This window comes from Halichoeres trimaculatus, unplaced genomic scaffold (assembly GCF_033239565.1).
Source record: "Halichoeres trimaculatus isolate MK-OKI-2021-1 unplaced genomic scaffold, fHalTri1.1 fHalTri1_scaffold_23, whole genome shotgun sequence".
Lineage (NCBI taxonomy): Eukaryota > Metazoa > Chordata > Actinopteri > Labriformes > Labridae > Halichoeres > Halichoeres trimaculatus.
In genome coordinates, this window is record NW_027437201.1 from 6,748,428 (window position 1) to 6,767,647 (window position 19,220).

General features: G+C 39.1%; 1 protein-coding gene across 1 annotated transcript in view; it reads left to right on the forward strand.

The window, feature by feature from the left end:
* The first annotated feature begins 7,144 nt into the window (after nucleotides 1-7,144).
* The window catches only part of LOC141785234 (zinc finger protein 385B-like), an 86,414-nt gene continuing 74,338 nt past the window's right edge, over nucleotides 7,145-19,220 (forward strand). The window contains exon 1 of the mRNA XM_074663415.1: nucleotides 7,145-7,284. Coding sequence (XP_074519516.1) covers nucleotides 7,242-7,284 — 43 coding nt within the window. The 5' untranslated portion in view covers nucleotides 7,145-7,241. The remainder of the gene's footprint in view (nucleotides 7,285-19,220) is intronic.

Consider the following 19,220-nt stretch of genomic DNA (forward strand, 5'->3'; position numbering starts at 1 on the left):
AAATGTACAATCAGAGAAGTGGAAGCCGTGCAGAGAAGGTTTTAGAGCCTGCAAAGTGTGTGCTTTTTATTATGTGGAAGGCTGTGAAAATACTGCCAGCCTTATCAGTTTATTAGCTATTACTGATGACATCTAGTGCACTTATCCAGATAACCCTGCCTATGGAGAGGTTATGTTAGGGTAAACAAATAAATGTTCATAAATTCTGAAAATTCAGTCCTATTGTGTAAATATTAGCGGCTTCTCCAAGTGATGCAGAGATGGAGAGAAAAATATATTCTTTAGGATCTACCATTCAAACCTCCACACAAAGAAAATGTGAAGAAACACAATTTAGTTTCCTTTTAGCTCTTTTTGTGTTTTAGTTTCAGTCCAGTATTCAGCCGAGTGAAAGCTTCAGTGGAAGCGAATATTCAAAGAACAAGCATGCAGGATCGAGAGGTTGATTGCAATCACTTTATAACTGCTCTCCTCCTCGTCCTCACCAAAGGTCTTGAGATTAGGAGCTGACTCGCATTAGTTTTTCAGAACTGATACTGATGCTTTTCAGTAATTCAAGACACTAATATTTGAAACTGAAATGGAAAAACTCCAACTCATGACTTTGTTTGCATGTCTTTAGCAATTTCATCATTTACATGAGTTAACGGCCAGCCAATCAGGAAGTATCCTGGGTGAAACATCAGATGAGTCAGATTTTTGAGTGCAAACAAAAATTCAGAGGGCAGTGGAATCACGCTTTTTAATCAAATGATTGTACCGGTAATGGTCATATGCAGTTTAAGCGAAACCCTCCATCAACCCCATTTTTATTCCCTTGGTCTCCGAATGATAACATCCTAGGCCACCACTCAGACAATTTCAGTTTAACCTGGTCTCCATGACAACCTTTTATCCAGCATGGACAGCAAAGGTTTGGTTGAGATGACACTTACAGGTTGTTGAAGTGGTTTGTTTAAAACGTCTGGAGAAGGTGGTGGATTGTCCATTCTGAGCTACTGTCGTGTCATCGTGATACAACGTGGCGCACTCACACAACAAGGTAAGTTCAAGGACGAAACACAACTCTTATTCTCAGGTGACTGTACACTTTTAGATTTCCAGCAAATAGATTCAAGCATATGTAAAGAATAAGAAGCTTGCTGAGTAACACTTAGGTAAAGCTTATCCTGACGTTATCCAAGGTTGTGTAATGTGACCCTCAGATAAGGAAGATTTCCCCTGTTAGACCAGAGGAGGGGTCAAGACTGGATGTAAAAATTAATTTTGTGTCCTTTATATCACTGCTAAATGTAAATGGACTCACAGCGTAGTTTAATGAAGAGAGACAAAATTCTGGTGAGCAGGAAATAGTACAAAGCATCTTCATTTTGCATTAGGAACCTTAACACCCCCGGCCCATTTTCCTGACCTGTTCACATAACAGCTCCTCCAGATAACTTGCAGACATTTTTTTTTTTCAGATATAACTGAAAAAGGCAGGAGAGTTCAACCACAAGAGGGCAAACTCCACAAAATAAAAGTAGAAAAATAGAAAAAGAAGAAAAACTGCTTAAGACCTAAGTGTCATGGCAGAAAACTCAATCAGGCATGGCGCCGATTCATGCAACCCGTAACCCATGTTTTTAAATAGAAGAATTGTCTCTGAATCAATGTTTGTTGTAAAATTAATAGCATTAAAAGGAAGAGTTTTCTAGTTGTTGTCCTTATTAAAAAAGCCTGACCTCTATGTAAATATGTAAAACACAATGTGTGGTGCAAACCAACTATTAAGCTGACAGCCTCGCTTTTGTGTTGCTGATGCCTTACCCCTAGAATTAAATTCAAATTTTAAAGCAATTTCAGCACACACACACACAGGCACACACACACACACACACACACACACACACACAGGCACACACACTCACCTAAGAGACAGCCAGCCTCTCTGCCAAAAAAGCAAATGGCCGCTTGGTTCACAGTAAATGATTTCTCATTTGTTGAGCTGTCAATCAAGATGTGCACTGTTAAAGAAGGAGCTAATTTCATACTTGGCCTCTATGAATCATAATGGGGCAAAGCGAGGCAGAAATTTTGTCGTGAGGAGACGATTTTCAGAATTAAAGACATTTTCACCTCTAAAAAAACACTGTCCCTGCCGTCAATGCTTTTATGATAATTTATTCTCTTTCTTAATCATGAAAACTTCACAAACAGGTAAAATGGTAAAAGCTGCTGCATGTTGTTTTTTCTCTCATCAATAAAGCTGTTAGTATTAGCTTTAGCATGGTGATTTTGTTTTTCTTAAAAAGCAACTCGTCCCATTTACAGCATTGGTTTGAACAGTCAAGTCATCTCCAAATGCTAGCTCTGATGGATTCCTTCTATCTTCCTGGACAGACAGAAATGCCATTAAATACCAAGGGCACAGGGACACGGTATCTGGACTGCATTCTGTGCTTTGAGATCACTGCTGATAGCGGTAGCACGGCTGACGCGGTACATTAATTGTCTCTTATCTAAAATGAAACATCTAGCTGTGTGTTGCAGCCAGATAGCATGGCAGCGAGGCGGGAGCTAGAAGCATGCTGAAGCACTATTGAAAGGGTAATGATTTAGTTAAATATCTCTCATTATGCTGCATTATACATTTTTTCAATGAGCGGGATCACTGAACATTCACTTTGTCTTACTAATTCAGTATTATTTTCAGAGCGTGTTAGCCTAATCTCACAGTGAAAGCTAAAATAACGCAGGAAGGTGGGTGAGGAGATGCTGTTAGCTTGGAAAGCTAACTGCTCTGATAAAGTCCTAGCTTTAGTGACAGCACACAAGGAAACCCTCACCTATATACTTTAATGATAAAACAGAGCACCATCCAACTAGCTAGTTAGCCTAGCTTAACACAAAGACTAAAAGGGAGACAGTTAGGAAAGTTCTGTTCAGATTGGCTGGCCAAGTGCTGTATGGTTCTTCTAATGGGGTGTTTCACAGCAGTCAATATCTGTTAACATGAGAACAATGAATAAAATGTATTAGCATTGTAAGCTAGCTACAGCTAGATTTGAAAAAAAAGATTTTTGTTGCATGCTAGATGTTAAGCAGAGTGTAGCATGAGTCTTTTTTTTTTTTTTTTTTTGTTATGTTGGAGAAATAGCTAGCTTTGACTGTTTTTCAAAACAGTGGTGCCCAAAGTGTGGGTCGGGACCCCATGAGGGGTCACAAAATACCTTTTAATATCAAAAACAATCTAAAATTGTATAATTCCATCTTTGTAGTGGAAAAGGGGGCTAAACCCTTCATAAAGCTATGCCAACAAAAAAATTCCGATCTTTATTTTTTATTTTTTGTCACAAGATCCCTGATGGATAAGCTCATCAAGTCTTTTTTTTTTTTTGGTGTTTGTCTGATGTTAGATTGGTGCTCGTGTATTGGTGACAACCAGTGCAAAATGTGCGGAAAAAAAAACTAAGACTACTTTCATTGATTCTAAGCCAACTATTAAAGGTACAGTGTGTAAAAATGGGAATATTTAGCAATATAAAAAAAATTTCAGTAGCAGTCAGATTCTAGATTGAAATGCCCATTACTTACGGCTCTTGCTTGTATAGTAATGTTGGCCTCAGAGGACAAAAAGCGTCTGTGGTGGATGATATGAAATATGACCCTCCATTTTTGTTCTGTGCACATTAACCACTCTCTTCTGGTCTACATATAGCATGATGGTAGTTTGTTTTGATTGAAGTGTAAAGCTTAAAATTCTCCACATTGGACAGAAAATGATCTTTATCATCATCAACAGCTGATTTTTAATTGACTTGAGTAATGAACCTGAAACAGAGTTTTTGATCACTTGGGAGTCTATGATCATGATCAATCAAGCCCAAAAATCAATCAGGTTTTGGTGAAAAATTCAAATTGCTTCCTGCCTCAGCCCGTGAAGTGCACAAATAACTACACCTACTGTATGTCAGGCTGCGTCACATTAATTATATTTTTTCACGCTCAAATACTCTTCATTGCCGAAGGTTACAATTTCCCAGTCTGTTACGTGCATTCAGGATTTTTCCCAGCTTCCATTACAGTGCCGTTCTCCTTTTACGCCTTCTGTAGACTTTTTAAATGAACCACTTCAACGACCTCAAAGTGCCATCTCAATCAAACTTTTGCTGTCTACAGACGGAGCAGGTATGTTGAATAAAAGGTTGCCATGGGGACCGGGTTAAACTGAAATTGTTTGAGTGGTGGCCTAGGATCTTGATCGTTCTGAGACCAAGGGAATAAAAATGGCCTTAATGAAAGCTCTTAGGATGATGATGGAGCTGAGCGCCATAATAAACTTTGATGCTAGGAACATGATGACAAGCTGGTGAGGGACTCTTGGACATCCTTTCGAAAGAAAACAACCAATATAAACACAGTTTATTTTTATCCTTATCCAGCAATAGCAGTTCTACAGTAGGGGCATCCAGTTTGAGCTGGCTCTTTGAGCACATGTATCTGTGTTTTCTTTTGTATCCACACAAACAAGAAGAGACATCACTTTATGATCTTTGATATCTTACACCCCTGTCTCTTCTTGTATTTGCATGCGAGCACATGTGCACCTTTATTTTTAGGGCGGCTGCCTTGTGTTGGGGTCAAGCAGGGTGCCAAATGACTTCAATGAGAAGGACATAGCTCAAAGTCCAAGTATGTTTCCACCGCCCATCCATCACCGGCTGGCTGACAGCTGACAAAAAGAACACCGCCCAGGTTGGCTGCAGCACATACAGGCATGTGCCCGTGTCACTGTACCCCAAATTCATGTGCAGGCATCTGCTTTTGAACATAGCCCAACAATGTTAATGAGGAGGGACTAGAGAGGGAGGGATTAGGGAATGATGCCTGGTGATAGGCTCCCCTGCAAACAAACAGGACCTAAAGGTTGAAAGGATTTGACATGTCAATGTGATACAACATTTGCCTTTGACCCCTAGACCAGTTTGCTTTATTTCAAGTGGCTGTAATATGGCAGAAAGTCTTTACCAGGCCTGTTTAAGGATGTATATTAGCATTGTTTCAGAGATTTATGAAAGCCAGGAGATGATTAATAGGGACTTTACGGTCATGCTAAAATGTACTTTCACTGGACTAAAGGTAAACAGAGAGCCAAATGTTTTCTTTAGGCTGAGGGCTTAACACGATGGCTTACAGGGCAACAGAAGTAGTGCCCCCTTTAAGAGGTGCTTTACCAGTTCTGCAGACAAAGACAAGTTTCATGTTGTAAATTGTCTGCAGTGGCTATAGAGGGAGCCTGAGGTCTGGTTAAATATCCCTGATGATCTCATTGGGGTTGTTTTGGATTACTTGTTCATAACACACTGCCTATATCACAAACAGGATGTATAGACTTTGACATGGGCTTAAGAAAATGTCAGCACAACCTAGCTGCATCACTGTAGGGCAATAATGTTTTTCAAAGAAGTTTTACTCATAAAAGGTTATAACAATTAAGTATACAGCTTTTAGACTTTACTGACTTAGTTTTGATCTTATAATTGTAATCTCTAAACATCTGCTTAAATGTTGACTAATGTTTTTTTTTATTTAGAATTAAAAAAAAGGTATTGACTCAGGTAACTTAGTCTACAATACCACTTTTTGTTTTTATGTCTTATAGAATAATGAGTTCATATATAAAAGACACTGATATAATTTAATATATCTCCAATAAGAAAAACAGTTTTTCTATACTGGCCTGATCTTCTGTTGTCAAGAAACTGCAGCCACGATGACCACAGTCTTTGACTAGTTTTGTAGGGGTTCAAGGTTGTGTGACGTTTTTTTTTATTTATTTATTTATTATTTTTGGGTTAACTCCTTTTTTCTATGTAAGTTTTTACCCTGAGTTTTGTCTCTCTCAGCAGCTGGTGTCCTGTCCTTTTAACTCTAATGGAGCAGTGATTTGGCATCTCAGTCATGCTGTATGGAAGGCCAACAGTGACATTTTTCACTTCTGTTTTCTGATGTTAGTGTAGCAAGTAAATTCAGAGTGGACAGAAAACAAGAACACATTAAAGGCTTCAGTGATATTTAAGATTATAATTTAATTATAAAGCTTGTAGTGTTGGTGAACAGTGTCAAGTTTTAGTGGGTGGGGCTTAGCTGGAGGTCAAACAACCCTCTAGACTCATTCTTGCTTGCAAGCTGTTGCTGACTTGTTTACTGTGATGTAGGAGGATAATAGGGTCTCACTGAAAGTATTATATTAACAATTTTACACAGATTAACAGGAACAAACTCGTTTACCCCATGGGGTTTATAATAGATGGACATCATCACTGTGAAGTCACCCATATGCATCTAAAACGGAGTTTTGAAGCAAATCATTGGCAGGGGCCATAGTGAAAATGGGGCGGGCTTTGAGCCTTCAAGCTAACAGCCAGAGGGTGCCTGGCTGTCAATCAGCTGAGCTGTGCCTCTGATTGGGCACCTCATCCTTCCCATATAGTATGTGCTATGAGAGAAATTAGCTATTCAGATGGGAGATCTTTTTGTACCAGGCTGTAAACATTTTTATTTCTGCTGTGAACATTGCTTTCGTTGGCATAGTGTGTATGTGGTTTCCGTTTTTTTCTGGAGACAGCCTCTGGTGGACACTTGCAGATTTTAGCACTTCTGCATTGCTTCATATTCTTAGACCATGTGAACCACAATACCACAGAAAGTACTTAAAGTACCATGATTTAACTAATAACTGGCTATTTGCCTTTTCGGGGGTAGTGGTAACATTGAAATCAAAGAATAAAGTTCAGTCGATAATAGTATTGCCACATAAATGAGTCCCCTTTTGCAATTAAAATGAAATACGATGATATGTGTTAAAGTATTGTGTAAATTATAGCATGAACTTTCTTAGATTTGGGATGAGCTCCTTTTGTTTACCTTGCCTGGTCACTCCTACAAAATTCTGGGTCCCAGTTTGGTCACCAAAGTTAAACATGTCTGGCTTTGCCACTTTTAATGTCAGGTTCTTTGTCCTTTTGGAGACAACTTATTTTTTACTTATAGTGATACCACTTTTCAAGACACTCCATTAAAATGGTTTCTCACTATAATTCGCTCGAGAAAGTGGGTAAATTTTGGCACGGTTTGCCTCCCATACAGCATAGTGTGCGCACATTACCCGCGTGGTTCATCTCTTCTGGACTCGCTCGCGGGAGTGAGGAAAAAAAGGCTTGCAGTGGAGCTTGCGCGGTAATCTGTGACAGCTGGAAATGGACAGCGACAACGGAGCAGCCGTGAAGTCGTCTCACACAGGTAGGAAAACATTTTATGTCTACCTGTAAAAGTGACTGCTGTCATGTACAGTTCTGAGACGTATTTTATGACATTTGTTTAAAAAAAAAAATGACGAACAGCTTTTCTTGTCGAGGTACATTTCAGGTAGTTTTGCTTAAGCTGCTGAAGAAGTCTCCTTAATATGTTTTATTTCTTCTGCTTGACGGTCAGTGAGTCTAGAGTTTTAAACATTTTCAAAAGCATGAATGGATAAGCTTCTGTCTTTGAGGTAATTTTGTAAATGGACGTTCTGCTGTTGAGCAAACTCCTTGTAAATATCTTAGGAGCTTCCGCGCGCGGAGGCTAACACTTTTGACCTGCACGTGCACCTGTAATGCTTGTTTCGATATGAAACAGTTTCTTGGATTGATATTACTGTTTGAAATAGCTGCGGGGTTTTTCACGGCCCGAGCTTTGCCTCTTGTTTGGAAAATTCACACACACTCTGCTTGTAACTAAAGGTTAAATGTTCTAAAAATTGCTCAGCCCACGAAAGTCTCTCTCAGTTTGGCTGCGTGCTTGAGTTCGGATGCACATTTTCACACTGCAGAACTGTGTGTGTGTGTGTGTGTGTGTGTGTGTGTGTGTGTGTGTGTGTGTGTGTGTGTGTGTGTGTGTTTGGAGATACTTCTAGTGTGTGTCAGCCACCTGAAGTATTCAGTGGTGAGAGCCAGGGATGTACTGTACAGCTTCTACAGTGTAAAGAAAACAAAACAACAAAGGGCTGCAATTTTTCAAAGAGGATTTCCTTGACCGATATATTCTTGTCATAAAAACCACCACAAGGATTTTTTTTTTTGTAATTTGAAGCTGGGTCATAACAGTTCCCTCTCCGTCCTTCTTGTATACAAATATAGTCTGTTTCAGAAGAAAATAAAAGTCTATGAATTGAGCAGCACTTAATATTTTATACTTTATGTAGCACATTATCACAAAAGCACACTTTTGCTTCTCTTTCTCTCTATGGAACAACAATGGTGTCACCCATCTATTATCGGGCTCTCCCCTTTGCTCTGTGCCGCAGGAACAAATACTAGCCTTTGTGTGGGTTCCCTCCATCGTGGAAATAAATGAACTTTTCACTTTTTAAAAACTGAAATTTCTCAAATTCTCCTTTTCACAAGTCTTACTTTGACATTTTTTGTGGTTTGTTGTTTATGTTAAGAATACATCTTCCTGTTTGCTGTTTTCTTTCTCGGTTTGACCTCTGCTGTGCGAAGGAGAATGTAAATAGCATTGGAGGATAGCGTCTGACACATTAACGTATGGTGTACGGTCCTCTCAAGGAGAAAAGAGTGAGATTAGAGGCTGTTGTGGTCACCATATTGATTGTTTGATTCGTGAAATTTAGGATGTAGAGAAAAATCCATCATAATTTTGTGAATGAAGTTTACTAAACACACTATAACTAGAATTAAGCCAAGTTATGAAATTGAAAATCATTAAACAAATAGTAAAATGGTACAATTTTACTTTCTGGAGCATAAATTAGTATTTTTGCCATAGACTTTAATATAGCATGAAAATAGTTTTCATCCTTTAATTTTGTTTGAAGCTAAAACTATTGTCTGCGGTCACTAAATGTTTTTTTTTAAAACATAAAATTACTCAGATACATTATTGATTATTAAACCTGCTCATTATTCTGTCAGTAGATGTTTAAATTATGGTCTTTCAGCCTCAGCTCAACCATTTATACCTTACATGTGATTTATCATTTCCCTCTAGATGTGTGTCTTTCACACTGTCATTACTGTGAGTGTTGCATTGGCATACTCAGCGTCTACTCAATTCAGAGTAGCCCCACTTAGACACCCAGCTCCATCCACCTCATCATCTTCTTCTTCTGCATCCTGTCCAAACGACCTTCCTCTCCTCCGTCCCCCTCTGCGTCAGCTCCGAGCCTAAATGGCTCCAAATGACGCCCGCCCGCCTCCCTGCCAAGCAGCGCCGCACTGCCGGAGCGATGTAGAGATGTTCTTTCCAACTGCATGCAAGCAGTCATTTTCAGTGTGAACAAAAGGTCCTTGATTCATCAAATCCCGCGCCTCCTACTGCTCACTCTCCTGGGTGATGCTGTAATTTTCACCAGCACTGCCTCCTCTGTGAGCCTCAGAGAGTTGGCCTTTTTTTTCTCATACCTTGTGTGATTCTTTTGGGCATTTAGGTGTCTAAAAAGCTGGGTCAGCGTCACTCTCCACGCAACGCATGGACTCAGATTAACAGAAGAAAGGCATAGCTGGCTATTTACACAGACATAGGCTAACGGAGACTGGACACATAAATGAAAACAGATGTTAACAACTGTAATCAACAAACTGCTTTCATTAACAAAAGGGAAAACACAACAGCTTACAGCTATGAATTAAATAATCAGAAAAAGATTGGGAACATTTACCATCACAGAAACATTTTCGGTGACAAAGAAGTCCCAGCACGTAGAACAAATTGTGGTGCAAGGCCGCCTGATGCTTTGTGGACAAAAAGAAAAATTATAGGGAGCAGTGGACGACGAGAGCTGCATAGTAATAAGGAGATGTTACCTGTCTCACCTGACTTCTGCTCTGAATATTTTTGCCTGTGGAGGCTTTTCAAACTTATTCAGTAAAAATTGCTTCAATGCGGGAAATCAATTTTCTTTAATTCACCCATCCTTGAATTAACTGTTTGTTGGTCAAAACAAAAAAACTATCTCAGAAAGATTTTTTTTTAAAATAAAGTTATCTCTGCACACTTATTTCAAGGTGTGTGGTCAAATATTTTACCTAATCAAAACATAAACAGCAGCTCCAGTGATCTAGAAAACTGTTATGGATGTTAACATTGAATTTAGTCCCTGTGCTGCTCTAGAAATATTTTTGGCTAAATGATACTTAAAAATATATACAGCTGAAACAATTCCTCGAATGATTCGAGGTACTCAGTTACAAAAAATACTCGAGTAATTTTCTTCGCCTCAAGGAATCGTTTCATTTTAAGAAAGATCGAAGAGTTATTTCAAATAGAGCTGAGGCCATATTAAGAGAGTTTTCAGACCCCTCAAGCTACCTCTTATACAAAATAGCAACTAGCAACAAATCTAGCTTCTTTTCTGGAGTTTGGAGACTAATGGGTCATTCTACGAAACAGGTGCCATTTGGGTCCGCAACATTTGATGAGATGTACAAGGCACAAAAAATGTGTCAAAGTGAAATTTTGGAGCTACCAAAGCAAGTGCTCTTATTGACATGCTGTATCAGAGAATTCTATTTCTTAAAGAGAAAAAATTTCATTTGAAAAATAACTGCTCTTTAACTAAACAAAAATGTATTTTATCCGATTACTCGATTAATCGATGGGATTTTCAGTAGAATACTCAAATACTAAAATATTTGATAGCTGCACCCCTAAAAATATATATTGATTTAAAAAGAAGGTCTTACAGGGCTTGTTCCACTCACCCTGCTGCAACACACACAAGGCCACATCACACACTCTCCCTATCCCAAACACAGATGAAGAAACTGAGTGACCGCCCCCGTCTTATGACCCCCTCTCCCTCTGCCTGTCCCCTCCCCCTCCTACCTCAGAGCGTTTTTCTTCTTCTTCTTTTTTTACCATTTGGCTGCCGCCGTCTGTCTCAGTAAAAACCATCAGCTGTGAAATTGAGAATAATCATGTGGAACGAGATTGGGATGGGAGCAGCTTGAGCTCCCGCCCTTCAATGTCAATGAACTCATGGCTCCTGCTGATAAAGTCCACCAAGAAATGAACAAGCAAACACAAAAACTGCTTCAGTGGTAGGCAAGGAATGTAATTTTTTTTTTTTTTGTCATCTGTATGACTTGGCTTTTATTTTTTTTGCCAGAGTTGGAAAAAAAGGCCTTGAAATTAGTCAGATTTGTGTTTCTTCTTTGTTTTGAGTGAGATCCTATTGGTGTTTCATTATACTATGAAACAACAGTATCACCTGTGTGTGTGTGTGACACCTAAAGCACAGAGGTGTGATTATTATAACCTTTAAAAAAAAGACTAGGGAACAGTTGAAAGGATTAGTCTGAATGTGTCAAAACACTATGAAATTCACTGTCCAAAATCCCACTTCTCATTGTTTGCGCAAGAAACACGAGAAGAAAAAAAAAGAGATGGTATATATAGAGTACAATGAAATGTTCACATTTCCTTTTTGTGTCTTAAAACACATTATTTTATGCTGACCTCTTTAATGAAATAGATAAAAGAGGTCAAGTCTCATTTATTCAGACTGCCAAAATATCCTTAAAGACCCTGGTGATAAGATTGTTTTATGAGGCTTGAAATGACTCCCCAATTGATGTTGTGACCAGACACTGAATCAATGAACTGTCAAGTTTCTTTATGAAACAGGAACGCTAATTTTTCTTGCTTCCCTGCCGCCTTTCATCATAGAAAGGTTTGAGTTAAATTAATAAAGCTTCAGCAGTGGCCAAAGAGTGTGGCCTTGTGCAATAAATACCGAAAATGAGAGGGAACTCTTCAAGATATGATCCGTTAAATAAACCAGTTTGAATAAAATGAGAAGAAGGAATAAAGAGAATATCTAAGTTATAATTCAGTAAATTAGCAGAGATTTTAAAATGTACAGTAGCTGATATGGCTTATATTTAACATGAAGTTACTTATTGACACCAAGGGCGTAGTTAGGTAGAAATTCAAAGTCCATAGTTTTCGTTAAGCGGCAGCCTCCAGCATTGAAATATGAAGCCAATTCATAAATGCCAAAAACTGCAGTTCCACAAGTGTCCACTTGAGGGTGACTCTCAAAGCCCCAGAAGCAACATACACACCTGTTCTGCAAATCCCTTTTCTATTTGAATGTATTCTTTATTCTTCATTTTTTCTTCTTTTTTCTCCTACCTTTATTATTTATTCTTTATTTGGATCCACATTAGCTTCCATAAGGTGGTTTATAGTCTCCCTGGAGGCACAACAAAACTATTAGAAAAACAGTCGTTTAAAACCACTCAGTGTTGGATTAAAAAATAAAATAATAATTTTTGTCAGAATTGCCTTTTACTATATTCACACAAACTGTCCAGATGCCAACTAATCGGACGGTTTATGTGTTCAGGGTTCAGCTGATGTAGCTGTTAGCATGGAAGCTAAAGGCCAGGCTTATCTCTGTGTCTTTGTGTCTTGCTAAAATTAAAAGAAAAGTTGAGTCAGCATTTCAGAAGCAGCGACCATCACTTCACAGGCCTTAACTCTCATCTCTAAGACTGCGTCCATGATTTCTGCACTTTCACACTGACTTCTTTATTTAACACTGGGGGATATTTCTTTTTCATTTTACATATCCCAAAATCAAAGATAGTTCTAGTAGTTTATCTGCTCTATATTGAATTATATATTATATTATATTATATTATATTATATTATATTATATTATATTATATTATATTATATTATATTATATTATTTTACTATAGACTACCCAAATTCCTACTCAACAATTATTCAGGCACCTATGCAAAAAAAAAAGTAAAACTGGAAAATTTCCCAAAAAGTAAACACATTTTAATAACAATATCGGTTATATATTCCAAATGTTAAAATAGCAAAAAAAAAAAAAAAAATCAAATTTCCTTTGATAAAACCCAAAGAAATTCAGTTATAAAATAATGACCAAATAAGATATAATACAAAAAAAAAAATTAAAAAAAGTTATTTAAACCTTAAAGATTTACTGAATATAAAAAAGGCAAGTCAAGTTTTATTTCTATAGCACATAAAGGCAACAAGGCCATTTAAAGTGTTCCACATAGACACAAAAATAATCAGCGAAAGGTTGGTGAAAAACATTAAAAGGAAACAATTCAAAATCAATACACTGAAAAAAAGGGTTGAAGCAAATAAATGTAATAAAATGTTGAAAAAAAGATGATTAAAATGTATTAAAACAATTTTTAAAATGTCAGTTCAGTAAAATATGATTTGAAATTATTTCTTTAAATATTCTAAATAAAGTCTAAACTTCAAGGAAGCTTACACTTTGAATTAAACTACACAGTTTCATATTGAGTATCCAATAGTAGTAGAGTTTTTTGCCGTCAGAGTGAACCGACCTATGAAGTAATTGTTTCTGCTCCACCAAACAGACCTTAGAGCCGCTGTGAAGGTGGGTAAGAAAAATGATCGATTCTCTCAGAGCCAGCCTCTGTGTTTGCACCAGAGAGCTCCTGGCGGCCATTTTCTACCCAGGAGTGTATTGTTGTACCCCTTGACTGTGATGTCGACGCACACTTTCCTTACAGATGCTTAGTAGTCGCACGTAAACAGCGAAAACCTGTATTTTTTTTTTACCAGACACTTCCGTCTTGTCTCTGTTTGACTGCTCTTGCAGAACAAAGGAGAAAATCTGGTATTGATAATGATTTGAAATGGACTGTCGGTAAAATTACAAACCACAGATGCCTGCAGAGGAAGCCCCCAGCAGTAAATGTGCAACCAATACCTTATCACAACAAACCCACATCAGGTTTCCCCCCTCCCCACCCTGCCTCACCTCCGACACTCTGAAATGGATTTCTGCTTAAGACTCCCATCAAAGCTGTAATGGCTGTGGGGCTGTGTCATTACCAGTCAGACGACTCTCTCCTTCACAGCCGAGGCTTAAACCTGCATCTGTACTGATAACTGTCATCTTGATTTGGCTGCTTTGAAGCAGAGACAGGGCAGACACACCTCCCAGATTCTGTCTGTCCCGGTCCTAGAAGACGGGTCTGTCAGCCGGAGATGAGGGTGCTAAAACACACCTCTAAGGTGCGGAAAAATGTCCCACGAAGGATCGATAAGGACATGCAATGACAACACAAGGCAGGTCGATACAGAGCTGTGATATACTGCCAACAAAAGAAGAAGACGGTGTGTTAATTCAATGTTTGCTCATATTTTCCAGCAGTCCAAGGAGCTCAAATGCATGACTCAGGAAGGAGGAGTTTTTCACGATGGTGACAGTTTCTGTATTGTCATCACATCAACATGTATAGAAAGTTTCCGTGATAGGAACACAATAGCTGAAAAAAAAATACTGACCAATGAGGCGAGAGAATAAAGCTGACAAACCAACATGAGGGTTGTCATCGCTTTGCCCAGGCGCTCTCAGTAAATGTTCCAGACCATTACCTGCTGAGTTCACGCAGCAGCTCCCCCCTTTTCTTCTTACAGACACCCCCCACTCAAAAAAAAAAACGCCTTAAGTCGGGCCGAAGAGACGTGGCTGTCTGCAATCAGACAACTCGGACCACGTCATGAAATTTTCAGGGGTGCTTTTGTGAGAGAGGCTTCTGTTAGCAGCTGAAAGGAGTGTCCACACACCCGCGGACAAGACAACAAAACATGCACGAAAAGATGGAGTAAGTCTTAGAAGGTGAAAATGTAATATACAGATCAAATTTTTCTTCATCTCATATTTATTTATTTATTTATGAAAGAAAAAAAACACCATGTTTCTTATATCTGCAAAAAGAAGTTGGCCGGGCAGCAGCGATGAAAGTATGCAGCCGTCATATGAATCAAGGGATGAACACACACCTTGAGGGCTGAGTGGGAGGCAGAATTTTTCCACGGTCCATTCCCTCTCCAATCTCCTGCGGCTGTGTCGCAGGTAGAGATTCAACTCGGCAGGCAGCAGTGTGATGGTTTGTCTGTGTTGCAGTGTGCGGGGCTAAAAAGCCCACACATGTATGGAGACCATACATGCGTGTAATGAAGATGCATCACTCAAACATGGCTGCAGGGGAGATGTCAGAAACTGATTCCTTATAAAAAGGGATATTTGAGTTTGATATTTACTTTAATTTCTGACCCTTTTTCCACCATATAATAAAGAGTAGCAGATATTTAACTATGCTGTAATTAGAGCCCAACGGATATGGGATTTTGGGGCCAATGTCGATACAGATACTGGGGGCAAAAAAGAAGCCGATATCCGATATATCAACTCATATCCGATATATGGGCTGATATATGTAATAAATTCATTGATATACACAGGATAAATACTGTATATGAACACAAATTATGACTAGCTATTAAAAAGTTCCATCTTCCATTTAATACATGGGGCTAAACTAGATTTTAAGTAACAATGTCACTGCTTTCAAAACATGCAAAAAATACCATTACAACAAAATACATTGAAACATTTTGAAAAATTATTTCAACCAAAACAATAACTGGTGAATTTATAAGCCCAGGTAAATCCCGCATGGCATTATGAAGTGAAACGCTGTGTAGTAGCCTTATATTAATTAACACACAGGAGCAGTAGCGACAGAATCTCCACGGAACAAAATTTTTTATAATCGGCTACATTTTGGCCGATGTTGATTAATGGGTGACAGGCTATAAGCGGCCTGCGCCCGATTAATCGGCCCGCGCCCGATTAATCGCCCCGCCCGATTAATTGCCCCGCCCGATTAATCGCTCCGCCCGATTAATCGCCCCGCCCGATTAATCGCTCCGCCCGACTAATCGCTCCGCCCGACTAATCCCTCCGCCCGACTAATCGCTCCGCCCGACTAATCGGCCCCAATGACAACAACATTACAGCAAGAGCCCGGCCGATTAATCGGCCGGGCTCTTGCTGTAATGTTGTTGTCATTGAATCTAACAGTGCGCTGTTTGGGTTCAGCTCCTGTGATATGAAACTGACTTATTATTCAGCACTCGTCCAGAGAAGCCCAAACTTTGTGTCCCTGATGTGTGCATCTGTGAGCCCTCAGCTGTTAGTCTTTGAGTTTGGTGTTAAATCCACTAAGATTTCTCCTTGGCTGATTGCAAAAATAATTATTCTTTGATTTGCAAAGCTAATCATTAAGCCCCAAGTTTATTGATTTCAAAAGGTGCCCAAATGCTCGTCTTTGTTGACACTGAACAAGAAGATAACTCGCAATCTGCAGGTGGGCCTCAACAATTTTTTAGTCTGTCAACATAAAAAACAGAGAATTGATCTTCTTTATTTATGAATCTGTTCAGAAATGAAGAAAAAAAACACAGCATGTCTCTTCTGAATACCTCAAAGTGGGGGAAAAAAAAGCACCATTTCATCTATTTTGATCCCATTCCTGCTCTCCTCTCTTTCCCCAGAATCTCACAGTTTTTATTCAGATCCAATTCTTCATGCAGCTCCTTATTCTGAAATAATTTTGCTCTTTGTTCCCTCATTAAATGGAGCGTTATATTCTCTCTAATGGCTATTACTGCTGAACACAAAGGGGCAGTGAAGCGGGCTAAATTAAACGGTCGTTAATTGAAGGAGTCGTTACAGCCTGGCCCTGCTGCTTGTGTGCTGCCGTCTGTCTTTCTGTCGTGACTGAATCACAGCGGGCTGATGATGGGGAAGCCTCTGGACTGTTATATGACCCCTGAAAGTCAGGATCGTCTGTCATCCAGATGAAATGACTCCACGTTGTTTAAAAAATATTCAATATGTTGACAAGGCCTGATGATGATTTACTGTTTTCCCTCTATCTGCTCAGTAAGTAATGTATATCCGACTGCTGCTCTATCTCCAGTGGAGCATATAACACAGAGGACAGATGATCGCTGTACCAAGCTTTATACAGACTCAAACTGCAAAAACATCATTTAAATAATCTGATGAATATTTGAGCCAATCATTTCAATTTGATTTCAATTTCAATTTTGATCGTGTACGCCAGCTGCTGTAAACTGAGCACAAATGGCAGCAAACGCACAAAGAACTCAGCATTGGTTTAACTGGGTGTACTGGTTTCACCCAACTGGAGAAACAATCCCTTCGTTGTAATTCCCTGGAACGTCCATTATCCAGGGAATGGGGACAATAAAAAGCACTTTGCCTACAGAGATGTTGTTAGAGTTGGGGCTGATCAACTGTTCTCAACTGACCTATAGTTAAGCCGCGCCCCCTCCACTGGTTTAGATAAACTAGAAACATTCAATGACAGGTGCTATGGTTGGTATCCCAGTTAGAGATATTTCCCAGAATGCCATTGATGAGTTTTGGAGAAGATCACATATCATCTAGAAGTCACCAAAAGGGCCTTCACTACGCATTTAGAATAGAATAGAATAGAATAGAAAAGAATAAAACAAAAAAATCAGGAGTCACAGCAGCAATCAGGAAAACAAGTAAGACAGAGTAAAGAAAGTGTATTCTGTTCAGTCTCTGTCTCCTGGATCCTGTCTGCTCACAACAGGTGAAGTTCTTCCAATGTGGAGTTGGTGTCTGATGTTAGCTCTGTTAGCCATGTCTGTGAATAGCATGATGCTACTCTGCCTTCTGGTATTCCATCTGTTGCTGGGTTAGCATGGTTAGCTTGTCCATCTTATTGGAGATAGATCTTACGTTCCCAATAACGATGGATGGAAGGACAGGTCTATGTTGTCACTTCTTAGCTCTCACCTGAGAACCAGCACGTTGTCCTCACCTCCTTCTCCTCACCTTGTGGGGAAACATCTGGCCTTGCACCAGCTAGCATTAACATGCTACAGTCTACTGGTAGCTGATTTCACATGTAAACAATGCAGCCATGGTTACATGTAAGATCTCCAGACAAACACAGGAGCAAAAATAGTAAAAATGTCACTGAAGACAACAAAAGTTTTGTGTCCACGACCAACAAATGAACCATACAAAGTAATGATCCACTCCAAATGCAAAAATGACGAAAAAGAGATGAAAAAATCACAAGAAACAGACAAAGAAGAGAGAGCTGCTGCAACAGGCAGCCACAACCACCAGGGCCTTTAGTTTGGTGCTACAGTATTTACACTGAATCATTCAGAATAACATTTTCCAACCTTTTTTATCAGTACAGGAAAGTTAGTGAAGCTAAGCTCCAGAAGCTAACATTTAACTAGAGCCCTTTGGACAACAGCCAACAATGATGTACAATCACCACAGAATAAAAAACTAAAACAAAACAGGCCAATGAACTCCCAACAAACAAAGAGACATGATGAACACCTCTGCTAAGAGCGAACAGTACGCTAACTTTAGCTAATATTAGAGAAAAATCCCAAACCGCCTGTCAGACTGCACTGGTGGTGTTAGAGTTAGAGATAACTTTTTATTTCTTTGCCACAAAGCCACAATATATGGCTTTAAATACAATGTTGACTTACCTACGAACAAACCCTTGTTCATTTTTTTAATTCATGATGAGCAGATGTTGTGGTCAACTGCACAACTTTATCTAAAGCAGGCAGTTTTCCCAGTTAGATGTTAGGAGATAATGAAAAACAAAACAAAACACAAGAGTAACTAAGGTCATAGATAACCAAACAATGAGGTAGAACTTTCTATAAAGCTTGTTAAAACTGACCTGATGTTTCCACTAAGTTTTCTTTATGGAGTCCTCACCTCTACTAACATCTTTTCACCGTGTTTACACTTTCTCATAACATGCATTGAAACAAAATTACTCATTTTGCTTCAGCTTTCAATGATTTGAAGACAAACATTATTTGGGCTCACTCAATTTTAGCACTAACTGAATGAGAGAATGTAAACAGATGAGGGGACGATGATTAAAGCAGCGCAAAGCCTCATCCCCCATGACTCATCCATCCATAGTGCTGAGGTGATTCTATCAATGGGTTTAATTATCAGTTTAATGATAAGAGTCCCATTCAGCCTTACTCCACCGACTGTCACACTGGTTTATTTGTATAAAAGCTATCTCAGCTCCAGCACCTTAATGAACCGGTGAGGTAATTCAGCCAATTAAAGCCTTTTTACCTTGGGAGCATGCCTAATTAAAAGTCTATTCAATTTAACGTGTCAGGTTTCCAATATAAGTCAGCACAGATAAAAACTCTGAGGATGGATGATGGGGATGGGGGTGAGTGAGAAGGCACGGTGATGCTATCTACAGACATTTGTCAGTGTGTGGATGATGGTTGCACAT